The sequence below is a fragment of the Acomys russatus genome, chromosome 24, assembly GCF_903995435.1.
Source record: "Acomys russatus chromosome 24, mAcoRus1.1, whole genome shotgun sequence".
In the NCBI taxonomy this organism is placed as follows: Eukaryota; Metazoa; Chordata; class Mammalia; order Rodentia; family Muridae; genus Acomys; species Acomys russatus.
The window spans coordinates 19,929,299-19,952,578 of record NC_067160.1 but is presented as its reverse complement, the minus strand read 5'-3'; the positions used below and the strand labels follow the sequence as shown (position 1 = coordinate 19,952,578).

Genomic DNA, 23,280 nt, shown 5'->3' with positions numbered 1-23,280 from the left:
AGTTGAGGTAACACACAAGCTGTCACTAGGTCACCAGTTATCCCCTCATGCCTCTATTGTACCAATCACATCACAGAGTGAGGAGTGAAAGAAAAATAATTTTATAGAAACCGTCCCCCCAAAACCAAACCAAACCAACAGCAAAACAACAGGCTCTGAAATTACATTTACTCAGATATCTTCCAAGGCAAGTTGGTAAAGTTATTCAGTTTCTGAAGAGCAGAAGTTGATTACAGGAGTTAAGGCTCAAGAGCATGCATTCATTACAAAATATAATCTCCAGGACATAATGGTATCAAGTGTCACAAAACACATTTAAAGCTTGTTATATAAGTCAACAGAATATATATATATATATATTTTTTTTTCTTTTTAATTCTGGAAGACTTCATAGGCACAGTGAAATTAGTTTTTATACAAGTGGAGAATATATCAGATTATCAAACTATATCGTAGGAAGTACACAATTTTATGAATGAATGAATCAAAATCAACTATTCATATTAATAAAAATAATACCTGTAGTTAAAACTAATGTCTGTTATTTTACAGATTCTCAAATATAAAACATTTAAGAGAGTACTTATATGTATGACAAAATATAAAACAAATAAGAAGGGAAAATATAAATTATCACCAAAATTAATTCGTATACAATGATGGTATAAAATACCAACTTAATTTTCGTCTGCTAATTCACAGTCCTTATTGTTTGAAGAGTTGCTTTCCAGTTGAAGCTATAAGAAATACAAGGTGCAATGAGAAGAACTTTCAACTGACCAGTTTCCTAAATAAGGGTTAGGACACTGAAAATCCCTATACATGCTGGTTGCCGTCAATTATTCTAATTTATATGATATCATGCATCTGCTATGGATAACTGTAAAAAATACATCAATTTTTACAATAAGGTAAAGTTTAGGCCATTAACATTTATATTTATGATACCCTTTTAGTAAGTGTGTACTTTTTAAAAGGGAATAAATGTGAAGAAAATACAAAATATGTACTTAGAGTGTATTTCTTTTGTGCTTCTTGCCCTGTAAACCTCATCTGTTGCTGAGGTGGAGCTCCTCTACTGCTTGCCAGAGCAATGAAACAACATCAGTAACCAATGTCCAAAACGAAAAAATAGCAGCAGCAACAACAACAACCAGACAGAAAAAACAAAACAAAACAAAAACAAGCAAATAGACAAAAAGTTAAGAAGAAAGAAAAGGGAAAAAAGGGGGTGTTTAGCCAAACATTTTAAGAAATATATGTCATAAATCAGCCAAAACTTCTTTATGACGGAACTGAAAGGCACTTTCTGAAGAACTGCACTTTCCCTTCAAGCGAGCAACATTTATTTATGAATGTTTGTGATTTAATTCAGTATTTCCCTATGTCTGAAGCACAATCTCACTTCATGGAACTAAACACCAGGCAGGCCATGTAGAAAAAAGATAGCCAAAACACAACAGTAGCCTACATTAATCCTGAAGTGCTGCTGTCCTTCCCGATGCATCGGCAGACTGAATATAAAACTCAGTTTGCCATGAAGACATGCGGGCACAGAGTTGTGATCATCATCTCTGCTCTCTGATTGATGCTCGTGCTTAGTTAAGCTTTCCGTGTTTGGGGATATGTGAAGAAAGTAGAAGTGTGCAGTGCAACTAGATTGGGGTTTGAAAAGATGCTTTTTCCTCGACTTTGTCAGAGTGAGCCCCTTTGGAAGCAGCATTATCTCTGTCGTCATCTATTATAGGGCTATCTGGTACGTTTTTGTCATTTTGCCTTAAGCGGTAACTTTTATATGCGCGCTGGATGATGGTTGCCGAAACGGCTTCCTGTTTGCGTTTCAAAGTAGTTGTGATTGGTTCATATGTGATTTTGAAAGGGTTCGCTAACATAAAGCCAGCTTCTATCTCTGAAAGCATTTTCTCTACCCTCTCATCTTTTCCCATGACTCTTTTTGTAAAGGCGAGTAAGATGTCCAGACAATGGATCCTGTCCCCTGCAGCCATGGGGAGATCCAGAGCTACAAGCTGGCCCTTGTTCGGTTTCGCCATGAAAAGGGGAGGATCGAGGGCAGCTGCAAAATCCGAAAGCTTGCTGGAGTCTATGTACTGGGTCCTATCAGGGTCAAACCTGTTCCATACCTGGAAGAATTTCTTAAAGTCATCTTCGCTCAAGGTCCTGGCTTTTCTCTTATTAGGGATACTTAAAAACTCCATGATCAAAGCAATGTACATATTAACAATGACCAGCCATGCTATGAGGATGTAACTGACAAAATAAAAAACCCCAACAGAAGGGCTCCCACAGTCTCCTTTGACCTGAGTCCCAGGGTTAATTTTGTCAGGGTCACAGTCAGACCACTGGCTGTTGAAAATGGCACTCAGCATCCCATCCCAACCAGAAAATATTGTAACCTGAAAGAGACAGAGCATACTGCTTCCAAAGGTCTCAAAGTTGGACACATCGTTGATTCCAGCTTCTTTTTTAACATAGGCAAAATTGTACATTCCAAAGATGGCATAGATGAACATGACCAGGAAGATGAGCAGACTAATGTTGAGCAGTGCCGGGAGGGACAGCATCAAAGGAAGCATCAGGTCGTAGAAAACCTTTGGTCCTTCCCCAGGAAGCAGGATGTGGATGACCCGAGAGAGAAGTATGAGTTGTACAAGCGACGAAGGCACAAAGTGTTGTCCTATTGTCATAGGCAGCAATAATCCTTAGCATGAGAAAAGATACAAGGAGGCAGCAAAATTATCCAAATGCAACTGAATATAGAAAATATACTTTTTTGCAAGTAATGTAGTTTTTTTTTTTTTTCATTCACGAATCTACTATGACTCCATCATTTAACCTATCTCATGTAACAGCATATTGGACATTGGGTTAGGTAAATATTAATTTTATCAATGACCAAAATCTGTACCAAAATCTAGAGGACAATTCTTCTGTGCTGTCATCTTAAGATGCTTTTGAATTCACAGATGACTAGATGCAGCACACTCTAGGCCAATACTCAAAACTTTTCTAACATTGTTGGATTAAGAAAATTTGCCCAGTCTCACTGATTCTAACGCCTTAAAAGGTATGAGGTCAATATGGAAAGATGAGTAACATAATTTCTCTTAAAGATGTATTTATTATTTACTTATAATCCATTAACTTATGGCAGTTAATAAGAATGAATAGAAAGCAAGGCAGGGAGACATTACTCGTAGCCATGACTATAGAAAATGTACAACATGCAGTGATTCATAGATTGCCTGATAATTTTTTTTCTTTTATAAGTAGTAGTTGTGCCCAAGAAACTTCAAAGATGAGTAGAATATGAGCCTCTCCTTACAACTTCCTGTTGGTTTTTGGCTGAGAGGGTCCTTGGGGGACAGCGCCATGAGAATGTGGTATATTTGCTGAGAGGAGGTATCACGTCTCACACTTTGTTAACATGCTCACTCTCTAAGATGACACACCCATGGGGTTTTGTCGTACCTATATCCCCTCTAGTGCACGTTAGTGATGCTTCTGCACCACCAAGAGTCCCATCTCTCTCTGCTCTTTTATTATTCACAAGGCATTCTTATTTAACTGTGTCCAAGTTTATCCACATGCTCACTACCAGGATATTAAATCCTTATCAAAATATGACTCTCCTGGTGACATTATTTTCCATGAGACACTTTCAAGCTCAGAAGGCATATTGTCCTCACTCTACATTTCTTAGGAAAAAGGACAGAATATGAGCCTTTGTCCCTTTTGATTGAGATTTCCAGGCACATTTTGCCCAATAATTCTTAGTAAGAGATAAACTCTCTGTGGATTATGGTGTTCAACTCAATCCTCTCTTATCATGTCCTTACTCTGTGAGCCACACAACCCTCCTCACTTCCACTCAGCTGAAGGCCTTAGTAACTGGCAAAGAGCATCCTTGTTCACCTCAACATCTCCCTCATTAAACCACCCAAGAGCTCTCCCCTCAGCATCTCAGTTTATTTATACCTAGTGTTTTACTTCAGTTGGCCATGTCTGTGCCTCGGCCAGATGACTGACTGGCCTGAACATTGGAGATTCGAGTTTAAGCAGCTGTCTTTATGGCAGCCTTTCCTACTCCTGCTCACTCTTAAATGCTACTGCAGTCACTGTGCTTCTTGCATTCGCTTGTTTCCTAACTGTCGCCTCTCCTGATCACCATATCCTGTTCTATCATGCTGCTTAAATTTTTCTCTCAGTAGCCAACGACATGAATTCACTATTATACTGAAAGAGTGAAATTTCTGAATGCAAATTTGGCAGGCAATTTATATATGTTTTCTGTTATGAAAATTCCTAGTTGATATTATCAACCATTAAATTTTTTTCTTTTCTTTTTAGAGACTCTAATATAATCACATTAGATTCCCTTTCCTTCATCTGAATCTTCCCATATAGCCTTCCTTCCTTTCCAAAATTCATGGCCCCTTTTTGCATTAATTGTTGTTACACAAGCACATGCACACGCACACACACACACACACACACACACTCCCTCACTAATTGCACATGTACACACACATGCATACACATGCACACACACACATATTCACGCACATATAAATACATTTATCATCCTAAATATACAAGTCCAACCTTCTAAGTCCATATAATGTTAATTGTATATATATTTTCAGGCTGACCACTTTGTATTGGATAACCAGTTGGTATGCTCTTCCCTGAGCATACTGTTCCTCTCACTCTCAGCATCCCTTGTTCCCTGTCATTCTTTGTATATGATAGAGATATCCTGGGCTCCCCCTTGTAGCATGTCTTTCTTCTTTGTTCAGCTAATGTTTAGGCAGTCACATTGGTGAGATTTTACCAGTGTAGCTTCTCATATTCCAAAGAGACACAATCTCCCCGCAAACTCCCTGGTCCTCCGGCTATTATAAGCTTCCTACCCGTCTTCTGCAATGATAATTGAGCCTTAGGGCAGGCCTTGACATCGCTAACTCTGAAGTGCTACCTGCTCTCATGGAGATCACACACTGGTAATGCAGAAGCAAACACTAAAGAAATGTCTCTATTTCTGATATAATTTTGCCCTAAAATCAATGACTGGATATGCCTTTACCCCGTAAGTTTCTGTTTAAATTTGCTTCTTAAGTGACATTTTCTGTGATGACCAGTTACAGACGGTGTCCTTTCCTCTGCCATGGTGACAGTACCCTGTGCTTCAGAACATATGAGAATATACTGCTCTGCATATGCCTGCTCTGAGAGTCTGTAATCTGTGTGAATATAGAAATTATCCCTAACCTTGATATGCAGAGTCCCATCTATTTAGAAAGAGGATAATGAAGTGTATTTGCCAACAGAGTAAGAGTATACAAGTAATAGAAAACTAGAGACACATTCATTAAACCCTAAAACTTTGACAGTAGGGAAAAATCTTTTAAATACTAAAATTCTAATGGTGGGAAGGTTGGGAACATTAAAAAATCTTAAAGGAAGGAATCTTAGTGCGCTTAAAAACCATTTCATTTTAACACAGAGTTCCTTCTCCTGGCAGCCTAGAGTGATACAGATTACAGATAACTAAGCAGGTATCATGTGTTTGTGACAGATACTTAAGGTTTTTGTTGTTGTTGTTGTTTTCCAAGAAAGGGTTTTTATGTGTAACCTTGCCTGTCCTAGAACTCACTTTGTAGACCAGGGTAGCCTCGAACTCGTAGAGATCCACTTGCCTCTATTTCCCAATTGCTGAGATTAAAGGCATGTGGCCACCATGCCCTGTTAAGATATTTTAACACATAAAATTTATTTTTTTCTCACCAAGAAAATAGTGATTGTATATATATATATTGCAAATAATGATCTATTCTTTTGGGGAAGTAAGTGGACTTATCATTTTGCTTCTAAGGGGTCACTATCTCAGTAGGCATTGCGATAGCCTACACTAACACTGTAACGGAAAAGTTGACAAGAACAAACCTTACCTGTAATGGAGAAAACGACCACCATAAAATCATGAACATTCCATGCACTGGTGAAGTAGTGGCAGTGGAAGGCACTGAGCTTCAGTATGCATTCCAGAGTGAACAGAATGACAAAGATGGAGTTCATCCAGTAGACAGCAGTTTCCATTTGTGGACTCTGCTCATCAGTTTGTATCATAATGGTTGTTGCTTGGAAACAGATAAGAAGTATGATGATAACATTAAAGACACGATGTGTTACTAGGTCAAAGATGAAGCCTCGGACCTTGTTCTGTAGGTGAAGAAAAGGGCAATCTCTATTAACAAGCGACATACATACTTGTATGCATGGTTTCTGGATCCTACAAGTTCCCTCCCAACATAATACAAAAAAAACAACACTTGAATCTTTTGTCAAAGAATGTATTTTATAATCGTTTTCAAGAAGCATTTGATATATATGTCATTATATGTATAATGATATATAAATATAAATGCATATATATTGTTGCGTTGCATTTGACTTTGTTTTGAGACAGAGTAATGTCACCCAAGCCGGTCTCAAACCTGCTATGCTGTGGAGATCAGCCCTGATCTCCTGCTAATCCTCCCTCTACCTCCCAAATTCTGGGAGTACAGGCATAACACCAAACACATCTGTTAATAATTTTTAGAAGCCACATTTTAAACTTATAAGTGATAAATAAATATTTTTAAACGTTGGCAGAGAAGCTTATGTACCTTTGATTCGAGTGCTTGAAACCAGGGTCTTGGATTTGTTACACAAGTACTCTACCTCTAAGCTACATTCCCAGCCTGAATGAAAATGAATATTTTTTTAAGACTCAAGACATTTTCTTACTACGGGGCGGGGTGCTGGTCTCTGAAAGTCTTCATACAAGAGCTTCTTCAGTGCCCGGTACTGTTTTTTCTGTGTTACAGTTATAAAGATGTTCGAGCCCCCCTGGTAAAAGATAAATAAAAAAATAGCAAAATCGCATCTAAACTCTTCCCTTCACTGATGTGCACTTTAGAAAACTAGACTTCCTTCTCTGCACCATCACACTTTGGGATTTTTATAGGAAAATCCATAGAAAACGCAAAGGGCATATGATGTCTAACCATCTTTACTGCCCTTTTCTCCTTTCAGTTAGCGAGACAGGGAGACGCATAAAAGACACAGTAAAGCCCACCGTGAAACATTGAATTTAACAGATAACATCTGAGTCTTTTAACAAGCAAAAGTAATTAAACTTAGAATTGGATAAATTTTCATTTTTATAAATTCAAGTATGGCCATATTTTACAAATGCAACCAAAAGGGTTTTTAAAATAATTTTGAAAAGTGTAGGGGACTTACTGGACATCAGTTCCTAGATATGATTCATTTTTGGGTTTCTCGTGCTAATTTCAAAATCTTATACAAAATTTTTAAACTGAAGAGTATCTTTAATCTGGGAACTACATTGTTTATTCACCAGGTCATAATCTGGTCAGGACATGCACCATCATCAGAAGACTGGAAACAAACACTAATGTGCTATCACTTGGAAAGACAGTCCTAGGATGCTGCAGCATCAGATCACATGAGACCTACTTGCTGAACTTTCTGCTCACTGTAAGTAGCACCTCTGCCTTGTTAAACATCCATATGGTTTGGGTTTTATACCTAAGTCTTTCTCTACTTGAAAAAGAGCTCTCTAATACAGACTATGTCCATGCTGGTTATGACTCTGGAGCCTTAGAACACATTGACTTAACAGAATTCTTATGGGACCAGGGAGCTGCCTGACGGTAACCTGATTTCTTTGCAAGCAAGAGGACCTGGATTTGATCTTCAGGACCCAGGTTAAAAGTTCTGCATGATGACTTCACAGGCAATCCCAAGGTTGGGGAGGCAGAAACAGGCAGATCCCTGGTATGCACTGGCTCGCCAGGCTAGCTACTTAGTGAACTCTGGGTTAATGGAATAAGAGAACCTGTCTCAAGCAGGCAAGAAAACAAACAAAATGTGGATGTCACACCTCTGGGATGAAACCTTAAGTAGATCTTTGATTCCTTTATGGATACGCACATATGTGAACATACATCTAAAGACACACACACACACACACACACACGAGAGAGAGAGAGAGAGAGAGAGAGAGAGAGAGAGAGAGAGAGAGAGAGAGAGACAGAGACAGAGACAGAGACAGAGAGACAGAGAGGAGAGAGAGACAGAGAGACAGAGAGAGAAGGAGACAGGGGGGGAAGGGGGGGTTGAAGGAGGAAGGGAAATGAATTTATACCCTGTATTCTGTGGACAGGGCTGATGATGCCTATAGTTGGTGACAGAAGTTTCTGAAAATTGAGATCTCAACAATTTGATGTATTTCTGGAAATACTTGATTGTCTGTGCAATATTAAATCCAAAGTACACTTAATTTCTATATGTTATCATTTATGTCCTGTGCTTGAGAGCAAAAATAACTTTACTTGTTCTTTAACAATACCTTGAAATTACCATGTGCTTACTCAAAAGAATTATGGGACCCTATTTCAAAAATAAAACTTTTTTCTGTGTATATGCATTTATTTATGTATAGACACAGTAAGGTTTTGTTATTTGATTTTCATTACACTATTATTGACAACCGCACACATAAATGCAGGAACTTTTAAACTTTAACTCTTGTATAAATGTATTTTGGATATTATAGATATAATAAAGCTGGGCATTTTGTAAAGTTTACAATTGATAGTAACACTAATTACTATTCTATTATATTTATACCATGTAAAAATGACACCAAAAGAATAAGACAAATCTAAAATTTTTTGGAAAGTTGTCTGATTTTAAGCATGTAGCAAGAATAGTTATACTTATCTTAACTTTTTGCTTGTTGAAGTTACTAATAATAACACCGATCAGCATACACAGAGGGAGAAATAATCCAAAGACAATAAAGATGATAAAATAAATATACATGTAGAGGTTGTGTTCAAAACTAGGCTGCATATTTACCTAAAATCGAATGGGAAAAATTAGTACAATATGGATACTAACCCTTTAAAACAAGAAACTCATAAGACAAACTTATGACAAGAAAAACCCAATCCTGACAAATAAAGTATATGCTTTCCTGGCTTTGTTCATTTGGGATTTTAAATGTTTATTTGTTCTAGTTATTGTTTAAAAAGTGGTAACTCTTCAGGTAGGATAACTTCGTCACCATTTTTTCATAAGTTATTGTAATTATATTCAGTTCTCACAAAAAACAAATCTGAAATATATTTGATCTTTAAAAACCACCACTGTTACCTGTGCTTAAGGCACTACCTTGACGATGATACTAGGAATATCAGATACTTACATCAACAGAATCAACTGCTGAATACATAATATCTATCCATCCATTAAAAGTTGCCTGTTGAAAGAAAGACATACATGAGTCTTATACAGAACTTTTCACAGTAGATAAAAAGCAAACCTTAATTCGTTTTTGCTTAACGCTCTAACAGTAGATGGTGAGACTTGCCACACTTCAATATACTGTGTAACTAAGACATTTAACAAGTTCGTTGTCACATTATGTCACTCTTACCTAATTCATTGGAAATGAGTAAACTGTTTAATATTGTTTCAATAGAACAAGAGAAGCAAAAGGAGATGAATTCTAACTACATGATAATAAACATCTAAACTTTGTTTGTGGTCTTATGGGATATTTGAGTGGTGGACCTTACATGTTTGCTGCATATCAGACCACTAAGTAGCATCACTCAGCATGCTAAGCAGTGTAAAGACCGCAGCAATCCAAGCTAGACTGAAGGGCTGTAGGCCTGTTACCAAGGAGCAATGGTGGAGATCGTGACATCCTGCCATTTTCTTTCCTTGGTCTGTAATGTCATTCCCATTTGCTTCTCTCACAAGAGCAGGGACTATATTTTATTGGATCCTCAAAGAAGCCTAGAACAGCATGTATCTCATAATTGTCTTCTATGCCATAATAATTGCTCACCATTTTATAACTAAGTCTGTTCATTACCCGTACTCTGTTCAAAACGCAAGCTTGCTAGAACTTTAACATAAATTTGATTTTTAAATAGATCAGAAAGTATACTCACCACTTGGAGCAGAGAAAGAAAACCATTTCCAACATTATCAAAGTTCAGTTTTGCATTCTCCCATGGCATTGATTCATTAAATACTAGGCTTTCACATTGATTCTTATCCATAACTTCAAATGCAGAGAATCTTTCTCCACTGGTTGGGTCAATACATTCATAGAACTTGCCAGCAAATAAGTATACTCCAATAATACTGAAAAGTAGCCAAGTCATTAGACAGACCAGAAACACGCTCAGGGTGGGTAAAGTTGTTTTTATCAGGGCTCTCAGAACCACCTGGAGTATAAGAAAATGAACATTTTAAGTAAAATGTGGGAAAACATTTAAATTCTGGTAAGATTAAAAGTAGTTATTAATACAGGATCATATTGAGTCAGACGAACTGCATATTTAGAGTTTGAATACTTTTTCTGCAAATATTGGAATTAATTAAACAGCTATTCAGTTTTAATAAAATTATGTTAAAAATCAATATACTTTCAAGATTTCAGCTCAACATTAACAGGCAACAGAACTGATTAGTTCAAATGTTAAACTAAATCTGCATTTGAGTGAATTCTATACCGCATTAGAATGGCTAAGATAATTTAAACTCAGTGCATGAATTAGACTATCTATAAAATACATAAAAGAGGTTATAGAGTGGGCTGAGAACTAACTTGAGGCATATGACCTTTAGAGGGATGGGCTTGCAAAAAAGCCAATGAAGGAACGGCATAAAAGATATGAAGTATTAGTGTAGTCAGAGCAATCCACTGGCTCAGGAGCACAGCAGCTCTAAGATAGACCCTACCCTCCTCACTGAACCATGCTACTGAAGAGCCCGCAGAGTGAGAGGCTGAAGAGTCCACACCTTCAAGGTGAACACTAATCAGAAATCACTGCCATCCTTTTCCTACCTCCCTCTAAGAATCTAATAGAACCTAGTTGTTGGGACTGCACCGAAACTGGTGGCTCAAAATTGAACTGCTTGCGATATCCAACAGGATCCCTTCAAACCTTGGGAGTCTGTTTCACTTTCTTTAGGAATTTATATTTTTATTTCTTTTCCACTATATAAGCACCATCAATTCTGTTTTCCATCATCCGTTTAAACATTTCATTTTTTTCTTCTTTAGCCATTAATATATTTAAATATTTTCCTTATTTCTTTGCTTATATGCCATATATTTATGTCCTAGGATTAATGTTTTTAATTAAGATATGCTTTCAGTTGCTTTATTATAACTCTAAGATGAAGCCATGGGACTTTTGTAGATATTGTAGATATTTTGGCATTTATATAGTTGAATCCATTGGTTTTCTCCATATTGTTCAGAAAAGCCTTTTAGTATCAGAATGAGGGAGACAGGACTTTTATCTTGTTTTTACTTATTTTTTTTTTAGTTTTCATGTCTAATGAGCAGTATGTTTCTAAAATCTTTAGAAGTGTGACTAACAGAGTTTTTCTATTTGTATGCAGTGGAAGATGTGCTATTTGTTTGTTAAAAATAACTATTAAAAGCAGAAATATAGCTTGGAATTCATGGAAATGTAGTGGTCCTCTTAAACACTCAGAGCTGAGTTTTCAACTTTCTCTCTTACCTTCATTCTTTCAAACTGAGAGAGAACCCTGAGCGCTCGCAGGAACTTTATGGAAGTAAGTGGGCTCAGATCTTCTCGAGATTTTCCTATTAAACTCAGACAAAACACCTGCATGTATGTAAAAAGAAGAGTTAATATGATCACAAAAGTTTTGTTTATAATAGAAAGGCACAATATTTAAACCCACCATTCAACCTTTAGAACACTTAAATATATAATTCACAATGTCTTAATAATGCGAATTGTAAGGAAATGACATTTGTTAAAATATTTTCTAAAAGATAAAACAGTAATCATTTCCAGAAATAAATAACATTATGTATAAATATTTATAAACCTGATATTCTATATGACCAAGACTAACAATTCTGCTGTTTTAATTTGAAGTAAGATCATTTGCAATACAGCAATGAAAGTGTATTTATTAAAACAAGGCACAGAATATAATTATATATCACCCCCATATAATTATAGGTAAGGCAACATACAACAGAAGAATTTAATAGCCAGATATGAAGATATTAAATGAACTCTAAAAGCATAGATTATGAAAATAAAGTTTTGTACTTGTATGATTTGTAAAATAAATTTATATTCATACAAATTCAGGGATTAATATATGTTACTTAGAATTGAACAAAGTATATACAGATATGATTAAACCTTTATTATATCTTCTAATTGGGTTATTTTGTTTGTTGGTGTTTAATTTTTTTTGAGTTCTTTGTATACTTTGGATATTAGCCCATTGTTGGATGTAGGATTTTTGAAGATCTTTTCCCAATATGTAGACTGCCATTTCTTTCTATTGACAATTTCCTTTGCCATACAGAAACTTTTCAGTTTCTTAGGGACTAAGATGTTGATGTTTTGTTCAGGAAGTTGTCTCCTGTGCCATTGAGTTCAAGGCTCTTCCTCAGTTTCTCTTAGCGTATCTGGCTTTATATTGAGGTATTTGATCAACTTGGACATGCATTTTGTGCTGGATGATAAAAATGTCCCTATTTGCATTTCCTACATGTAGACATCTAATTAGACCATAACCATTTATTGAAGATGCTGTCTTTTTTCCATTGTGTGGTTTTTGGCTCCTTTGTCAAAAAATCAAGTTTCTATGGGTGTATGGACTCATTTCTGGGTCTTTGATTAGATTCCATTTATTAACCAGTCTATTTCTATGCCAGTACCATGCAGTTTTATTACTATTGCTCTGTAGTATAGCTTGAAGTCAGGGATGGAAATACCTTCAGAAGTTCTAGTGTTATATAGGATTGTTTTAGCTATTCTGGTTTTTGTTTTGTTTTGTTTTTCCACATAGTGGAATAATAAAAAAGACCTAGAGGTGACAAAGGGCTCCACAAACAGACCAACAGAGACAACTAACCAAGGCCCAGAGCGGCTGTGGAATCTGAAGCACTAACAAAGGCCCATGCATGTACTAGACCTAGCTTCTCTACATAGATGTAGCCAATGGGCACCTCAGGCTTCATGTAGGTCCACTAGGAATGGGAGTGGGGCTGTCTTTAAAATGGACTCTGTTGCCTGTTTTTTGATGACTTCCTCCTGACAAGACTCCTTTGCCAGACCACAGGAGAAGAGAACAAACTGAGTTCTGATGTGACTTGATGAGCCAGGATGAGTGGGTAGAGAGGATCTCCTTTTCTGAGGAATAGGGGAGGATGGATGGGGAGGAAGAGTGAGACTGGAGGAGAGGAGGGAGATGTTTATGACCAGGATGTAAAGTTAATCAATTTAAAAACTTTTATTATATCTCTCTGCTTCATATTTTTAACATAAACACAGAGAAACCCTAGTTTTTCTTAAACCTGTACTTTAAAGATGGTATTGAGGTAGCCTTGGAATCACAGGATTGTCTACATAAGCATACAGGGGTACAGATGCACAAAGCCTTGAGTAGAGGTGCAGTGTCCTCTTGGGAATCTTTATGGCCTAGAATGCTAACGGTACAAACTGAGTCATAAGACAGAGGTCAGCTATAGAAAGTCATTAGTTATATGCAGAAAAGACTCCATAGTTGCCCATAGCATAGTCAGTCATCTACTCATTGGGTAAACATTATTAACTATATAATATGCCTAGAAGGCATAAAGCATAAAGGAGAGAAAAGGAATATTCAGAAAATTTCTGCCTTAATAGAACTTATCTTTAAGTATGGAGAGACAAATTAAAAAGAAACGAGTGAATAAATTATATAATGTTCATAGGCACTATGGAGGTGAAGAGAAACGACAAAGAAAATACTGTGGTGGTTGTAATTTTAATTAGGTAGCAAAGGATGATGGAACTTCAAATGTTTCATTTCAGCTGTAACATAAACATTTGCAAAGTGTCAGAAGTAGGAATGAGTACCAAGGCAACAGGATGGAAGTCATATTGGCTAATTTGAAGTGCATCAAAGCCAGTGTAGGTAGATCATCTACTGAGATGGCAGGCATGGAGAATAGGGGTGGGTGGGAAGTTAGGGGAGCAGGCAATCTCCTCACATTATGTAGGGTCTTTGAGACTTCTTTTTTTTTTTTTTTTTGAGACAGGATTTGTGTAGCCCTTGATGTCCCAGAACCAGCTCTGTAGACCAGTGTTCCCTTGAACTCACAGAGTTCCTCCTGCTTCCATCTCCCAGAGGCTGAGACTACAGTTTTGCACCACCACCACTCTACCAAGACAGACTTTTAATTATAAAGAGCTACCTTGTGGCCTGCGAAGCATAGACTGTTTTGTATAGGGTTCCACAGAGGGAAGTTCATTAATGTCCACTTTTCATTTTTAACTTTGGTTTCTGTGCAGAAAATAACAGAATCTGCACCTTGGCCAGAGCAGGAATGTCAGCATGAAGTCTACCCAATGATCCATAGGAAAACTCTGATATTGTGAAGGCTGGTTATGATGACAATAAATATTCAAATTGTGACTGCATTGTTTAAATGTCAAGCATGGTATTACTTAATAAACTGTTCTGTTATCAGTAATTTTGTTGGCAAATTATTGCAATAATCTAGGATTGTAACGTTGAATGTTTCAAGTTGTGGAGTGACAGGATAGGAATAGACATTAAACATTACAGATGTGGAACTATAAAAAATGAAATGTTGGTGTGGAGGTTGTATGGAGGGAAAAGGAAGGAAGGAGAAGGTGAAAGGGTGAGAGCAAAAAATAAAAAAAATAAAAATAAAAAAGGTTCTCTTGAAAATACGTACGATAACAACCATGAAGTCCAGCTTGTACCAGTTGTTAGAGAAATAAGCTTTAAAGCCATAAGCCACCCACTTGAGAAGCATCTCCAGAATGAAGATGTAAGCAAATATCATGTCCGCATATTCCAGTAAGATTTTAATGGTTTTTCGCTGATCGATATATATATCTTCAAAAGCCTGAAATTAAAATTTTATATGTTAATATGCCAAATATTCTAGGAACTACGATTTATATGGAATTAAATTCAGCTTCAGATTTGATGAGACATAAAACTGAAAATAAAGAAGGACATTTCATAATGAAAAGTGAGTGAATTTCACAAGTCTCTAAGCTTAGGTAAGAGCAGGATGTACAGACCTATTTTGAAAACAGGAACTGAAATAACTAGAAAAATGAATTGCAGCAGGGCAATTTTAAACTTGGCTTTTATACTTGGTACTTCAAAAGAGTTGGATGTGCTTATCCAAGTACTAACCTGGACTGACTCTGCTTAGTGTCTGAGATCAATTAAGGTGGCTGTGCTCAATTTGGCAAGGCCATGAGATTAAAAAAAAAAAAAATCTACTTTTATTCCCTCTGCAGCTTTGTAACAGATGGAGCCAAAAGAAGTAATGACTGAAATAATTGCACCCAACATACCATATGGCCTCTATGTTTTAGGTACATGTTGAATTGTGAAGTTGATTTTACAATTATTATTGAAAAATCTAGATTGAAGCAATGAGGGTGGCTAGATAACAAATGATTGAAACGTGCTGGCGAACAACTTAGCAAAACAGAAATCCCGTCATCTGAGAGACAGTTTTTTTTTTTTTTTCCTACCACGGGGATGTGTCTCAAAGATGCCACCAGGCATGCACATATAGAAAACAATCCCTTTTCCATTCTAGGTGGAATTCTGGGGCATTTTTAAATATTCCTGTAATATCCTCTACATTTGGTCTTGCTTAAGGACCATGACAAAATTTTCAGTAAGCAAGGCATTTTGAAAACCACGTTTAAAAGATCTAATTCTACCTACTTCCCTAGCTCCCATCAGTATAAGCAGAGTCATCTTTATGAAGTGTCTAGGGACTTCCTAAAGAAGAGAACTTGTTACACTCTGAAAGCATGGGCCATATTTTAGATATTATAAAATATATTGAGAGGAATGGAGATAATAGGATTGAGACCAGATCCCAAGGGTATATTTATTGCATGCACATAGTTTCTATAAAGATCACTGTAATTTGCTGTCTCAGAAGCAATAAATGTATATTGTTACAATTCTTGAAGTGTGACAGCCATAATTATTTTCACTGTGTGAAAATCAGTATCTGGAGAGTAGATTTTCTTTATTTTCCTTTGGTGTTTCTACATCTTTCACCTTGAATGATCTCTACTTCTATCCTCCTTTTAATAGCACTCTGGCTCTCTTTTTTTAATTTTTATTTTATTAATTTATTCATATTACATCTCAATTGTTATCCCATCCCTTGTATCTTCCCATTCCCCCTCCCTCCCATTTTCCCCTTACTCCCCTCCCCTATGACTGTTCCTGAGGGGGACTTCCTCCCCCTGTCTATGCTCATAGGGTATCAAGTCTCTTCTTGGTAGCCTGCTATCCTTCCTCTGAGTGCCACCAGGTCTCCCCATCCAGGGGACGTGGTCAAATATGGGACACCAGAGTACGTGTGAGTCATACCCCACTCTCCACTTAACTGTGGAGAATGTCCTGTCCATTGGCTAGATCTGGGTAGGGCTTTGAAGTTTACGATGGCGAGCAGTGTGGACTGTGTTGAGAAGCTCCAGTAAACAATTCAGGGAATTGCACAGAATTCTGAACCAGGAACACTGAGGTCCCCACACCACTGCAGCAGGAGTGCTCCACAGTTCGAAGAGACCAGGGTGCAGAGGACCTGCGTGCCCCTGCATAGAGGAGAAGCGTAGATTTTCTTGGACCGGAGTGGCGGCGGCAGCAGCGGCAGCAGCGGCAGCGGTGACTCTAACTCTTACATCTTACTGTGTAAGATGTGATTACTTCTGATTCTTTTGGAGAACCTAGGATCACCTGCTCTGTTCAAGATCCTGAATTCAGTCATATATTCAGGTATCCTTTGTCACCTAAGTGAGGATAGATACATTCTGTGCCTTATGATATGGACACAATCAGGGGCTGAGTGAAAGGACAGATGCACTGCTGTAGCGTTACTTTCCAGTGATACAGAAATGCACACCAAGTTAATGTGTTACGTTATGATGCCCTGTATATTGGACCTGAGAATAAACAAGGAATGTAAAGTTCACTAGATGCTCTGGGGAAAAATGAACTTTCTACTACTAAGAAAGAAAGACAATGCTCAGTGGACCACATCAAGCCCAAAGACAAAAATTCCATGCTTGAGAATACTAGTCCAACCTATTTATTTAATTTTAATTCTAAAAATAAATTTATTTTAATGATGCACTAAACACATAAAAATTGCACATGATTTTGCCACTTCCTATGGTGTTTGTATACCTGTAGATACTGTGAATGTCTTACACCAAGCTCAGGACCTTAATTTTCTCAAATACTTACAATTCCTTTTCAGTCTGACCATAAAAGGTGACCCGGATTACGTATTTCTTTTCAGCTGGACCTATTGAAAGAGAGATGCTCTGGCACTTTAGCCTTACAAACGTATGATTCATGGGAAACTTGTGATGGAGAAAGATCTGGTACCCTCCTTTTGATTGTATCCCAGACTATATTCCCTCACCTGTAAGGTATGTGGCTGTGGAGTTCTTTGTTCCTGGGCAGAATAGAACACATAGAAGGTGTTCACCACAAGCTAAGATGTCATATGATCAATTTATGGAGTGATTGTTCCATGAAAGTATTTAAAATAAAAGAAAATATTTATCAGGTGGCCAGGGATGACTGACACCTATATCATCATGGCAAAGTGATATGCAATGCAATAAAAAGAATGGAGGAAGAAAAATATAATGCAATCCTACTGGAACAAACTTTTATGAAATTCAAAGATGTATAAAGCGAGCAACAAGGAGTCCACGAATGGAAGACTAGCCACGAAGAAAGTTACTGTGTGGAGTCAGAATATGGTTCTAGACTGTGTTATTTCATTAGCAATCAAGTCACAGCTACCTAGAGTCATTCATTTATTTCTTCTCAGACAGCAATTTTAAATAACCTTTACCCCAATTTACCATTTAGGGGAGTTAATTTATTAAATTTATTAGTGAATAAAACTTCATTAAAACCAGTTACATCGAGTACTTTTCCCTTTACAATGTGTACATTTTGAAATTATTGTTTATTTAACTTTGATACTTAAATTTAACATATCTATCTATCTATTTATAGTTTATCACAAATACATCACTGTACAAATTCACATATCTTAAAATATTATTGATAATAAATTTAGTATGGAATCTGTACACAATGTTTCTAATAAAGTGTGACACAGATTCGAATACTAACAGATTGCAGAAAATGAAATCTGGTGGTCTATTAAGTGTTGTGGGAGAGGTCCTCTGGCATAGAGATACACAGAATTGCTAGTCCTATAGCAGATTTTCACATGACAGTTCCTGAGGCTGAGCTCTCACCAGAGTGCCAGTGCTGAGCAGAGTGACCAGGCCAATGAAACACTGGAACCAGCTGTTCTCCACTATCCTGCAGCAAGTTTTCCGTATGTTCTTCCAAATCTTTCCATTCCTAGATTCCCTACTGACTTGACCAGGTGAAGATTTTTGTTCATAACCTGCCAAGAATAAAATCTGTTAGAGGAAACCATCTAGGAAACTCACACAGGATAAACATCTCAATTTTAGATGCTTTACTGATTCTGATACAGATGCTCTGTGATTTACATGCATTTGACTTTTTACCACTGCTCAGTGTTCTGTGCTCAGTGAGAAGATGAGAAGAACTGACCTTGTGGGTTTGGAAGAGGAAGACGCGAGCCACAGAAGGGAGTTATAACAGAATATCCTTCTACCCTAGAGAAAAGATAACTAACAAGAATGAAACCAGTTCGTCAGTACTAGCCTCAAATATGCACACAAATGTGATAGCTCGTGAATCACAATTTGAACAAACGGTATAACATTTTAAGACACAATTTCTTAGGTTAACACATACAATATTAAGTCAACTAAATTTCCTTGAACCTGATTCTTAGACAGCAGGGAAATAGGAAAATTGGGTGAGATGATTTAAAGAGATAATCAGGAATCCAAGTACTTCGTGGATTGAGCATATGTACCTGTAAAGCCTGCTTTCTTGTCAGGGAGAGTTAGCGCAAACCTCTGTAGCTTGATAAGTGAATGATTATTGGGATGTGTTAAAAAAAAAAAAGGGGGTTGTGAGTGCAGTACAATGTTAAAAAATCCTTTTAATATTTTAGTGCAACAAATAGTATATATTTCTACCTTTGTCTTAGATGATTAATACCCTTGAATTTTCCTCTCTGAAATATTCCCACCTCTGTGTGTGTGTGTGTGTGTGTGCGTGTGCATGTGCGTGTGTGTGCGTGCGTGTGTGTGTGCATGTGTGTGGGTTTGGGTGCACTTGCCCACATGGGTTCTTATGAAGTTGATGTGGGCATGTCTTCCTCAATTGCTTCTACATCTATGTTTTGACACAGGTCTCTCACTGAACTGGGAATTTACCATTTCAACTAGACTAGCTGGAAGGCTTCTGGATCCACCTGTGTCTGCTTCACCAACATGAGGATTACAGACATGCACTGCCAGACTTGGCATTTATGTGGATGCTTTGGATCCAAATTCTGGTTTTCCTGGATTATATATAGCAAGCACTTTATCCTCTGAGCCACTTATTCAGCCAAAAAAATTCTTATTTTAAAACTATCAATTGAGCATTTTTGGCAGTTAATAATTTGATGATGTTTAATTGATTTCAAAAGTCCAAATCTGTAGTGATAATTAATCTTTCTAGGAAATCAAACTGTATTATACTTCAATGAGAAGTATAGGTTATATATTTAGTGTGCTAAAGAGATCACTGACGCTGTACATTGTATATTTACTGCTGTTTATATAAATATATAAACATATAAATAAGCTTTATTTTCCTATGAATTATATAGAAAATTAAATTGACTCAATTCTTGAAGTTAAAAAAATTATTTTACTTGTAATATATGTATACATACATATTTAGTACAAATATACTATTAAATAAGAACTTTAGATATGTTCTTAATGTCATTGTTACCATGAAAAGTGCATTGGAGTAAAGAGTATGAACATTACTCCACTAATCGCAAGTTCTCAGAAAGCCTTTCTGTATCAACTATGTCAGTCCTCATATCCATCGGCTTAGCCAATGAGTTAGGGTAATGATGATGTTGATGACATTACTAAGTGTTGCTATTCTTAGGAAAATATTATGTTCTGGGATTGCACACACAAATGCATACTTGCTTACATAAACATATACTCTCATCTTTTAAACCGGCTTATGATGTTTATCACTGTTTAGATTAGAAGGCAATGGAGGAATAAGTAAATGCACAATATATAGAAAGAAGAAATCAATTTGTTGGTGCCAGAGACAGCTTCGTAACTACCTCATTAGACTGTTTTCCCATAGATGACTTTTCTTTGTTAAGCTATAAGTGAGTGGATGTGTATACATTTCAATATGTTTACAACCTTGTTACAACTAAGGTTAAAAGTAAATACTGCATCATTAATTAGATTCCGAGAAGTTTAGTCTAACTTTGAATAAAATGACTGAAGAAATGTTTACTTGCCATTCTTATGGGGCTTTGGCTTTTCATGTTCATAGACCATTTCTTCTTCTTCAGAGATAGCAATGTCAACCGTGCTGCATTCAGATGAACTAGATTGCTTCATTTTCTAGAAAAGACACAGCCCCCTCCAAAGTCATAGCCAAAGTATAACTTAATTATTGTAGTTTTGTTTCACTTTCATAAGTATATATGATATACATGAAGATTATTATCAAAGTAAAATGACTTCAAGGTAGTTGGGGGCTGATACTGAAATGAAATGAATTGTGCATAGATTTGCTTTTTTAATTAGTTTGAAATACTTAAATGAAAATAACATTAGATAAAATCAAAGTTTAGCTTAAAAGTATTTTACTCATAGTTTATAAAATAATTGGCTTTAGAATTTTAAGGCATCTCACAGGAGCCAGATATGTGTCGTTTCAACTAGATAGAAATCACAATAATTCATTATAATGTTGAGTAGACAATGAATTTCCACATAATTGTTTAATCCTGTCCAGATTGTTTTGTACTTTTCAGCTTTGGATGTGAGGTTATCAGGATGTGAAAAGAGACAAGCACACAGAGAAAAGTGCCCAAGAGAGAATGCAGCTAATGGACAAGCCATATAGGAAGATCCTGGGCATAGAGAGGGTTCCTCCTTCCCATGTGCCCATGACTGAAGCTCAAGGCTGCTGAGTCGAGGTGTTGATTGCTTTATACATGTGGCAAATGGTCCAGTTTACTTTATTTTGAGATGAACAGAAACATACCATCCTTTAAATTTACCAGGATCCTTTAAGTCAGTAATACCAAAAAATTTCCTAAATAAAACGAGTATATAGAATTTTTAGTAATACAGGATCTTTTAGGTAGAGCTTGGAAAAAGGACCTTATCAATATTTAGTCATTTCTTTTGATCTTGGTACAATCAGTACCAAAAGCTTCCTTTGCTTTAGTTTTTACATGGCCAGTTGTCATTTCCGTAAAATGGTGTTGCTTGTGCAAAGAAACAAAGTGAGCAGAAAAGTATTATTTAGATAAACACTTGTGCATATGCGTTAGATAAGATCTTTCAACAGCTTTACTTTACTATATTACAACTAGATCAAAATATAAATAACAATTTAAATTTATTTTGGTAGGTTGCTAAATGTTGTGAAAAACTGATTGTGATATTGTGCTGTATTTAAAACAGTGTTTGACAATCGGATATGTAGTTTGCACCGTCTTATGCAAATACATAAATGCTTTAATGTAAGGACAGATGTGTACAAATAAAAAATGTATTTCTTAAATTAGTTTGTTTTCCATACTTCCATGCTTTTTTGGTATTATTTTTAGCTCAATGTACATTAAATATTCTTGGGCTACATAATTGACAGAATGTCTCTGTAAATACATAACTTAACATATGTATAATGGAATAAATCCTTGAGAAGTTATTTAACCAAATAAAGAGCTACATATGCACACAATATTACTGACAGACTCTGAAATTCAATGTTTACAGTTATTTTATAAGTGCTGTTTTATACAGTATTTTGTTATCTAGACTTTCTAATGATATTATCAAGACTTTCCCAAGGAATACCTGGTTCAATTTACTATTGTACACAGAAGATTTATTAATAGATGCATGGAAGCGAGGTCTTCAGAGAAGAAAATGTGTGGACGTGTGAGGAATAGGAATTTCCATCATGTCGTCATTAACTAAGAGTAAATAGAGCCAAGAATATTATCAGCACTGAAGGAGGCTGAGGGGCTACTGGTTACTGATCCTCAACTTATGTCAGAAGATACATTTGAAATATTATAGTAGACAGCATGTGGCAAATCAGCATGGGTGTGAGGAAAGGGATGCCAGGCACAGTTGAAACATGGGAAAGGCCTAACTGTTCCTTCCCTGGGGCCTTTGAGTGATGTGAGATGATGCCCATTGCCCAATGAGACTAAGAGCAAAAAGTTGATATAGCACATAGTGCTCTCTGTGAGCATGGCTTTTACTCAATGGTACCTTCTGATAACTCATTAAATTATCTGAAAATTGAAAGGATACAGCATTAAGAATTTCAGAAGCTAAGTGATCAGCAATATCTAGTTTATTTAATATGTTTGTTATTTTTAAGTTAGAAGTTTATAAAATTACCAACTGTTCACAATTAAGACTATTGATTTTTCTTGATTTTGTAAGTCTAAATTCATTATATTTTTATATATGGTCGACATTAATGGACTAGACTTCAGTCTTAGCTATTCAGTCTAAGCTATTCTCACATTTTGAAGATGATAATGCACAAGGAATTTTAACCTCCAAATTATACACATTTATTTTATATACTTATGTGCCCTAAAATGTTTTTATCACTACAAGTTGTCTTGTGTATTAATTTATAGAATTTCACAATTATACCATCTAATATCTATAGAATATCACTTTATTCTGAACAAATTCTCTGTGATATTAGGATACATTTTCTTACTTCTCCATCTAAAATAAATAATTCTTCATTTTCAGATGACGAAACAGAAGCTTGGACATTTAAGTAGTTTGGTCAAAAACAAGAAATCCTGTAGTAGTAACTTTTATTCACCTGATATAATTGTTATCTCTGAAGCTTGCCATCGAATAAGCTCATCCTTTCTAGCTCTTTCTGAGTTCTGATTGCCTG

The 23,280-nt window shown here is 36.3% G+C and overlaps 1 protein-coding gene across 1 annotated transcript in view; it reads right to left on the bottom strand.

The window, feature by feature from the left end:
• Nucleotides 1–1,227: 1,227 nt before the first annotated feature.
• Scn7a (sodium voltage-gated channel alpha subunit 7) overlaps nt 1,228–23,280 on the bottom strand; it is a 90,695-nt gene continuing 68,642 nt past the window's right edge. The window contains exons 16-25 of the mRNA XM_051166125.1: nt 20,627–20,732; nt 18,453–18,607; nt 14,858–15,031; nt 11,643–11,750; nt 10,056–10,334; nt 9,302–9,355; nt 8,815–8,952; nt 6,811–6,915; nt 5,970–6,240; nt 1,228–2,719 (exon numbers count right to left, since the gene is read on the bottom strand). Coding sequence (XP_051022082.1) covers nt 1,656–2,719; nt 5,970–6,240; nt 6,811–6,915; nt 8,815–8,952; nt 9,302–9,355; nt 10,056–10,334; nt 11,643–11,750; nt 14,858–15,031; nt 18,453–18,607; nt 20,627–20,732 — 2,454 coding nt within the window. The 3' untranslated portion in view covers nt 1,228–1,655. The remainder of the gene's footprint in view (nt 2,720–5,969; nt 6,241–6,810; nt 6,916–8,814; nt 8,953–9,301; nt 9,356–10,055; nt 10,335–11,642; nt 11,751–14,857; nt 15,032–18,452; nt 18,608–20,626; nt 20,733–23,280) is intronic.